Source organism: Xenopus laevis, chromosome 2L (assembly GCF_017654675.1).
Source record: "Xenopus laevis strain J_2021 chromosome 2L, Xenopus_laevis_v10.1, whole genome shotgun sequence".
In the NCBI taxonomy this organism is placed as follows: domain Eukaryota; kingdom Metazoa; phylum Chordata; class Amphibia; order Anura; family Pipidae; genus Xenopus; species Xenopus laevis.
The window spans coordinates 146,772,906-146,782,119 of NC_054373.1; the positions used below are offsets into that span (position 1 = coordinate 146,772,906).

Sequence of the window (9,214 nt, forward strand, 5' to 3'; positions counted from 1 at the left end):
AGTTTCATGACCATATAAAAACACGAGGCCGAAGGCCGAGTGTTTTTATACAGGTCATGGAACTCCAAGGTAACTTATAATATCCTCATATTTTACAACTGGGGGTACTTTATTTATTATAATACACAAATTTTAGTGAGTCATGTGACAGAAATTACATCACTACTCACCGTTTATAACTGATGACATCACTACTCACCGTTTATAAGGATATAATTTACAAGATATTCATGGCTTTTGTGTATTATAATAAAATACACACAAATGATGCACAGGTTTGAAATGGACTCACTTTTGCAGGTGCCTGGATGGACGTATCGCTAAGACCTGCCTTACGTGTGAAAACTACTGCTTGAATGGAGGAATCTGCACTATGAATCGCCAGACAGATATGCCTGAGTGCCAGTAAGGAACTGTATGTGGTGGGGAGGCGACATGGGGCAGGCAGGGGAGAATGCATTTTAGGTGCTTATATGCTATTATGCTTATGCTCTATTTATGTACATAGCACTGAATGATAAAACAATATATTATTAGGACAATTAAAATAATAGAACAAACAGGGGGTCATTACGATAATAGATACAAATCTATACAAAGTACAATAATAAAAACAAATAAATATAAAGTACAGTTGCATTAAAGATTCCCCAGAGCTAAAGTGTAAAAGAGACAAGAGGATGGAGGTCCCTGCCCTGTAGAGCTTACAATGTAAATTATTATTTACTACTAAAAGCATTAGAAAATTAATGGCATCAGTGTGGGTACATGCAGCTCAGTTACCTACAAGCTACTATTTTATTATTACAGCTAAAAGCAAATCATCTAAACATTTATAGAAAAATAGGAGATGACCTACCCATTATTTGGAGCTTTCTGGGTAACGGGTTTCCAGATGATACACCATACTTGTCATGTCACATGTATATGGTGGTGGTGACTATATAATGCTGGCAAACTGAGGGATGTATGTACCATTTTTATGTTCTTGGTAATTTATTGCACATTTTTCATTGTGAGCTTATTGTGCCTGTCTCTTTTTTTTTAGATGCCCAGCACAGATGACTGGCCCAACCTGCAATGTGTTTGTAGGAGTGGAGCAACAAGGCAGCTGTAAGTAGATGTAACCCAATCCATTTGCAGTTTTATTTCCCCGAGGATTATATGTTTACTGTTGGGCTGGGTTTTCAGACAGCTTTTCTTTATCTGTTAACAGTGGAAGGAATAGAGGACCTGGTTGGTAAATGTTGCATCTGTTTTATTATGAGTTTTACATGCCTAGGGCAAGGCTATTTATTTTGCAAAATTCACACCTATGTGACCCATTTCATTACAGCAACAGCATCCATTGTAATCCCTATTGTACTGGTGATTTTGCTTGTTCTGCTGGTGATGGCTGGGGCCTACTTCTGGTACAGGCACCGAATGAGCGGGTAAGATCCTTCTTATGGTCGTTTCCATTCAGCTTTTGTGCCACTTCTTTTATGTATTAACCAACAGCAACTTCTTTTCATATCAGCGGCTAGTTTAAGGCCATGTCACACATTCATACCTTTAGCGACTAAGGGGCAGCTTTATCAAATTGTGAGATTAGATTTTGCAACAAAAAACTCACCCGCTTTTTATTCATTATTATGGAATTTTTAGAAGTGCATTTATCAAATGGTGAACTCTCATTTTCATCCATTGATAAATACATTTCTAAAAATCCCCTAGGACTGAATAGAAAGTGGATGAATTGTGGAAACTCTAATCACATAATTTGCTAATGTTGGGCATACACGTAGAGATCCACTCATTTGGCGATTTCATCAAACAAGCAGATCTCTCCCGATATGCCCACATTGAGGTATGTGATATCAGGCTGATCAGATCGTGGGCCCTAGGGCCCAACGATCAGGTCGTAATGCTACCAATACGGACAGACGGACCGCGGGACCGCATCTACGGCCGCAATACGACGGAATGTTTAACCCTGTCCTATCAACATCTGGCTGACTTTCGGCCAGATATCAATTGGGGAAGCCCGTTGGAGGGCCCCACACATAGGCCAATAAGCTGCCAACTCGGTCTGTCGACAGCTTTTATTGGCCTGTGTATGGCCGCCTTAAAGTGATGCAATTTAACTGATAACAGGAACAATTGATTATTTGCTTCTGCAGATAGCCTAGTTAACACCATAATCTGCATATAAATGTCCTAAAATGCCACTAATCTCTTTCACAGAGCCAAAGGTTTCCAGCATCAGAGAATGACCAATGGGGCCATGAATGTAGAAATTGGCAACCCAACCTATAAAATGTATGAGGGAGAGCCAGACGATGATGGAGGTGACCTCCTTGATGCAGACTTCACGTTGGATCCAGACAAGGTATTATTTTAATGACTTTGGGAATAATAAAAACTTTAGAGTCTCTGATTATGTTTAGCTGCGCAAGCCATTTCAATTCATAGTTATAGTGAATTTCTCTATGCTGAAAAATTTTTGATACTCCGAAAAAATGCATTGAAGTCAATGGCATCAAAATAATTTTGACGCTTGACAGTTTTTAGGCGCAAGACAATTTTTACACGCGTGACGTTTTTCGCCAAAGGTATTATGTGTCAAAATAATTTTTATGCGAGACAATGGCCGTCTTTTTTGTCCCAGCAAAATTTTTCGCCGGCGAATTTTTGCGGCTTCGCGAAAAAATTTGCAGGTGGTGAAATCCGGAAATTCGATGCAAATCCATGCCTGCAGAATAAATTCGCCCATCACTATTCACAGTATCTTTGCTGTTTACTTTTGGAAGATTCATTATTTTCATGTCATTGGTGCTAATGTGGATAATAGGTGAGCAATGGCCGAGTAATCCTGTTTTCCCTGCTAACAAAAGGCACCTTTTTTAAGGGGAATTATTTTGAATATGAAAATTTTATATAAGCTTCATTATACTGAAGTAAGAAAATTATGTTCGGTTTCAGAAATATTCAAGTTTGTCTTCACAGTCGGTTTCTAAATCTTCAGCTCGTTTAGCTACTTCCTTGTCTAGGATGAAGCTACCCCCTTTTTTCCTTTTTGAGCTTCCCTTCTCTCTCTCCGACTATGAAGACCTCAAACAGGTGCCTACTGGGCAATGCTCACTGCTTCTGCTCCAATGGAAATCAATTAGGCGTGAGCAGTAGGCAACTCTTTGAAGTCTTCATAGTCTGAGAGAGGAGAGAGTTCAGGGGGCTGAGCTTCACGCTAGGAAGGAAGTAGCTAGAAGAGCTGACGTTGAGCTGTTTTGTAATTTATAAACCAAATAAGACTCTGTGCAGGGAGAAAGGTGTGGGGGATGTTTAGAGTAATTTTAGAGAGAGAAAATATGCATCACTTTAATGTTCCATTGATCTTTATCCCGCCAGCCTACCAACTTTACCAATCCAGTCTACGCGACCCTGTACATGGGAGCTCACAACAGCCGACATTCACTGGCCAGTACAGACGAGAAGCGGGAACTGCTCTCCCGTGGAGGCGAGGATGACTTCTCCGACCCATTGGCATAGGGTGAAGATTTTAATTAAAAAAAAAAAAAAAGAAAAATAGCTAAAAACATTTAAAAAATGGAAAAAAACACACACACAGCCTAATGGTGTATAAAGTGTATAAATGAAGGACTACTTTTATATTTGATCTCAGTATTATAAATATATTTTTTTTTTTCCTTGCCATTATTTTTTTTTTTTTTTGGAACCTGCAAACGCATTCCTTTTAGTTCTTCACTCGTCAGTGCCCAGGAACTGCCTGCCATGGGGACTCTGCAATTTGCACAAATGTCAAAAATCGGATCCCATCAAACGAAACGGGAGTTGGAGAGACAAGAGAGAAGCGGAGGAGCAGAACAGGAAGAAGTCCGCTCGTTTTTCAAAAAAAGAGAAAATAAGAAGAGGCAAACGGTTTTACAGTTTCAAGGGCTGTCATTTTAACCAAGACTGTTACATTATTTTAATCCATTTCGGTAATCACAAGGATGGTACGATGAAAGTCAAACAGCGGGAGACCCGTCAGCAAGCAGTTTATTACTTTTCCATCGTCATTTCTTTTATTTGCTTTTGACTTTTAGCTACTGCACACAGTAAATATGTGTTGTTTTTTTTTTAAACAAAATGTTTTACTTAATTTTTCTTAAGGAATGGGAGAGTGATCTAAACTGGGGGAAAGTCTTCAGCATTGGTACAAGTTCTAGAGGGTTTTGTGCAATGTCATTTCGAGCCCCTTCGTTACAAGTAGGGAGTTGAAAAGAGAATTAGGCTCCCCTGACAGACAAGATCCAAACCCGGGAAAAGGAGGCAACGAGACTGCCTGAAAAGCTCAACGTGCCTGATATCTAGAGAGCTCCTGCTTTCTAGCTGGGGAAAATACTCTCCCCACTTTGAATGTCGTAGATTTGCAATCTCAGATTTTTTCTGTTGTTCTTTTCAGTTGAAGAGGTCTAAGGGCTTTATATTTAATTGCATTAAACCGTAAAACCTAAATTCAAAATCAAACTAATTTTAGTTTTAACTTTTAATAAAGTTTTAAATGAAAATAAAAATGTAAATCCAGGGCACTTTAAAGAAAGCTGTTCCAGATTTTTTTTTAAAAAAAGCTGCTATCTCTGCCTTTCTGTATTTGTAGATCTGATTCAGGGATGCCCCTTGCCTCCCTGTCCTTCGTCTCCCCTGCACCCCCAACTCCTATAATCCATTCCAAGCCACAGAAGGGCAGAGTCTAAATATCCCTTATTTAACACATTTAAAGGAGCAGTGCTACAATGTAAAAAAAAATGATATATAAATAGTGTTGTTCATCCTATCATGGGGTTTAATATGCACATTTGCTTTTTGTTTCTTATTCCAAGAATAGAATATATTCACGTTCTCTCATTCTCTGCCCTACTCACCACCTATCCTTCTCACTGGTTGTATTTTGACGTTCTTTCCTTTACGTTTCACTGATATTTGCCTAGCCAACCACATAATCACATTTATAGAATCATGGATTTACAAGAATAAAGTGTAATTATTTTTACAGGATTTCATCAGTCACTTTCTTGCTTTGTGGCACTGCTGCTTTATGTGTAATAGCCAGAAATCCGCTCCCACTTTATTCTTTCTGATTCCTTCTTTTGTTGCCAGTGGTCTGTGAATGCTACGTGCTGCTCTCTGGCAGTGATGGGGCTAAGCTGAGCTCCTCTTATTTCCGGTTTAATCTGTCACTGATGATATCGAGAGTGATTGCCTTTTGTTTTAATCCGACATAATAAAAATGATTTTTTTTTTTGCACATTCTTGTTAAACATTATCCTGTATCAGGCTAGTTATTACATACATAAAACTATAGTTTTTAACAGACATTCAACTCTCTTATGTCTTTATTTTTACTATCAACACTCAAGGAAGAGCTATTAAAGCTAGGAGCGGGGCTAATTTCTATAATAAATCTACCAATAATGAGGTAATGTGTAAAGAAATGATATGTCACCAAGGAGTTCCATAACTATATAATGGCACAAGGCCGTAGAACAAGTGTTTTTATACAGGTCATGAAACATCAAGGTGACTATTAATATCCTCCATAATTTATTTTAATTCACAAGTTGTAATTGCTGTCAAATAACTCACTAAGCATCAGTTGTAACTAATGGCATCAGTAAGCACCAGTTATAACTGGATCACTTTGGATATTGATGGCTCGTGTGTGTGTTTTCATATACTAGTCAACTTCTGATGTCACAGTGATTGTCTCATCCAGGTACACTCCTGCCTCATTTACCCAATTGGCCTCCATTTCTTCTGCAAAAAGGCTCATGAAATGCTTTCTGTTAAAAAGCCAGTGGTTTGGACCTTTACCTTCCCTTTTTACTATATTTTCATGAACATGCTTGCATCCACAATTGCTTAAAGGTGGCAATACACTGGTACGGTAGACAACTGAATGAGCAGTGGCCAAACAGATGGATACCATATGAGGGGATATGCACTGTATGAGCTGCTTTTCTAATGTTCTATTTGTCTGGCTCACAGCCCAAACAATCGTAACAACCAGTGGTGTAAATACTACTGGGCCCCACAGCAAATTCATTTAGGGCCCCCAACATATCCAGAGGTTGTCCTGTTTTACCAATATATGTCGAAATTGGTCATTAATTAGGACTTGTGTGGCCCATATACCTCCTGGGTCTGCTTCCTCTCTAGTTACACCCCTGGTAACAGCAGGAATCAAAGAAGAGTCTTGTGTTATCTGCAAATGCAGCATGCATGTGCATACACAGTGTATCAGAACTACTAGCCCTCCATCGTAGTCGGTGGGCCCCCGGGTACCTGACTCAAGAGCCTTCCACACAGCCACCCAAGGGCCTACCACTCAGCTGCCACAGCAAAAGCCAATCCGCTGCGCTACTTACTTTGCTGTTAATTAAAGATGGCTGTGCATTCCACAATGGAAAGCATGGCAGCAGAGCGGTGGGAGGTGGGGAGGGGGGCAGCTAACTTGCAGGCAGGTGTCAGGGTGCACCGGGACTTTCCCCGATGTCTCAGTGTTCCAGTCTGGCCCTGCCCTCCATTCATCCTACGTAAGTATCTTTACACAGTACATCACTAAAGCAACATACTGTTTCTTTTATAAGACATAATTTACACTAGTCCAAAAGATTGACCTTGTTTTGAAAGTCAACAACTTCTAGAATGACATTATCTCATACCTCTTACGTGCTGCAGATAGCTTGTATAGAATGGACCTCCAACTGTCAAGTATAAGGATAATAAAACTAACCATGGAGGCCTGTGACCATACGAAGAACATGGTTTTATGTTTTACAACAGGTTTCTGGTATATGGACTGGTACAAGCGTGGGGCACCAGCAGTACTGCTGTCCATGATTATTATAATGTCTCGATGGGTTGACATGGAGAGTCAAATATCTACAGTAGATAACAGTCTCTTGCCAAGACTGAGACTGTTGAGTTTCTGAATTACACATTTCACCTTGAAGGCTAATGAATTGTGTATGATGAATATGGAGAGGTGGAGAACTTTGTTCCAAAGTGTTTAATCAAAACAATCATTGTTTACATGACTCATATAAACAGATCTGCAAAGTCTGGCACAGTTTGGGGGATAACGGTTCCAAACATTGCCAAACGTGCCGTTGTTTGGAATAGAAATGTTGAAGATTTCTGGGTAAACAGAGGTAAAATATTGTATAGTAGAACCCCGTTTTACATTTTTCAGGGGACCAGAAACCATGATGTAAACTCAGGGAAATGTATTATGCATTTTTTATATTGGTGGAACCACAAAATAATGGTGTAAGATGAGGGGAAAGTTTTAAATCAGGGGATGCAAATCATGTAAGAGATGTATAAAACAATGTTACCTGAAGTAGAGTCCAGTATCAGGCCGGGTACCTGCGGGATACCCGCAAAGTGCTCTGGTTTTTGGCAAAAAGTCCCTGATTCTTTGCCCATGCGGGTAACCCAGCGGGGTACCCAACAAAGGTGCGTGCTTGATCCCTTCTACCCACCCTTGTGGTTCTTCCGGCATCGGAGTGATGTCACTATTGTGGGTTGGGTTGAGTTGCGGGAACATGCAGGTGAAATTGCGGGTATAGAACGGGTACGGGTTTCAAAAAATGGACCCACGCAGGACTCTAACCTGAATCATCTCCTCCTAAAAAGACATAGCAGTACAAGTTGTTAGCAAATAGGTGCCCTGGGTACAAACACGCCAAGGGCCTTTCATGCTGGAGCCCCTTTGAAATCCCTTTTGTTTTCTGCTTGGATAAATATTGCCATTGCTAGCACTTGCTATGTGAGAGTTTCTACACCCTGATCATGTTCACATCTGAAAACTTTTTTCGACACAGAAGTGCAAATAGTGAAGTAGAAGCACAGAGTACTGGATGGCTACCTCTGACCACAGACTGATTTATTGATGTTTTGGAGCCCTACAGATTACTTCTCTCAGTTTGGAATTCTACTCCATTTGCAGGGGGGGAAATGCGCCACCTTTGTTAAACGCATATATATTTTACATCATCTCACTGCTTGTTTAGAAGGCCATCGAGGCGTAAAGGAAAGAGAATGTATTATATAAAGGAACTCGGCACAAACCCTTAATCGGATCCGGTTCAAGGATTTCCTTTATGTCTGTGGTTCTTAGCTTTTTCATTTATAAATATCAAATTGTGACTGGGAGACAATTCTTTTTCTGCAAGAGTGGTCTCTGTGTGCTCTTTTTATTCTCCCTCCCAGCAGCACCGACATGGGCACAGTTAAAAGAGAGTATTTAGCTGGTTTCCTTTATTTTACAACAGGTAGAGTATTATGGGGGTGTAGCTAATTCTTATTTACACATATGGATGTGACTGCGTTGTTTGTTGTCTCAGCCAGGGTATTATAAATAAATGAAATCACCATATGTGTATGATGGCACGGTGCTGGTCTTTTGGTGTCTTCCATGAAATCAGCATGTAATAAAGCCACCTATGGCTTCTGCGCACCTGTCACTAGATGTTGGGTATGAGGCCTTTATTACCCCAAAGAAGTCACAGTAGATGCAGTGATGCCCACAAGACTATTTTTTCACATAATTCAGGTATGGGACCTGTTATCCAGAATGCTCAGGACCTGGGGTTTTCCAGATAACAGGCCTAGGGCGCCCGGCCTGCTTGACCCGCCTCTGAAGGTGGCCATAGACTTAAGATTCTTCGACCAATTTTTGTGCGATCCAACAAATCTGTCAAATTATCAGGAGGTTATTGGGCACCAAACGATCGTGCGCCTAACAATTTTCACCCAAAATCGGTCAGGTTAGAAAATGTTCATGGGTCACAGTGACATTTATCCGTTGTCCAATTGTTTGCAGGGCCAAGTGGCAGCTAGCCACAGTTTCCTAGCTTCCACTAGACAATATCGATTGTTGATGGACAAATTGTACATTTTAACGATCATTTCAGGTCCTACAATAACGAAAAGATCTTTTAAAAATTGTAACATCTATTGCCACATTTAATCGATATAAATGGAACAAAAAAGAGATGATTATATTAAGTATGGACACATACAGTATCTGTCTGATCAGCCTGTGAGCCTATTGGTTGCATCTTGCAAACTAAAGAGCAGTCAGTGAATGGCAACCATGGGCTACAGTCACAAATAGCTATCCCCTACTGGAGCGGTCTGAGGCCAAGAAACAGCTACCGGTATGTGT

At 40.2% G+C, this 9,214-nt stretch overlaps 1 protein-coding gene across 1 annotated transcript in view; it reads left to right on the top strand.

Moving 5' to 3' along the window:
• lrp1.L (LDL receptor related protein 1 L homeolog) overlaps positions 1–5,357 on the top strand; it is a 189,981-nt gene extending 184,624 nt beyond the window's left edge. The window contains 6 exon segments of the mRNA XM_018247455.2: positions 301–342; positions 345–405; positions 1,049–1,113; positions 1,337–1,433; positions 2,227–2,371; positions 3,388–5,357. Of these exon segments, the coding sequence (XP_018102944.1) occupies positions 301–342; positions 345–405; positions 1,049–1,113; positions 1,337–1,433; positions 2,227–2,371; positions 3,388–3,528 (551 nt within the window). The 3' untranslated portion in view covers positions 3,529–5,357.
• The last annotated feature ends 3,857 nt before the right edge of the window (positions 5,358–9,214 follow it).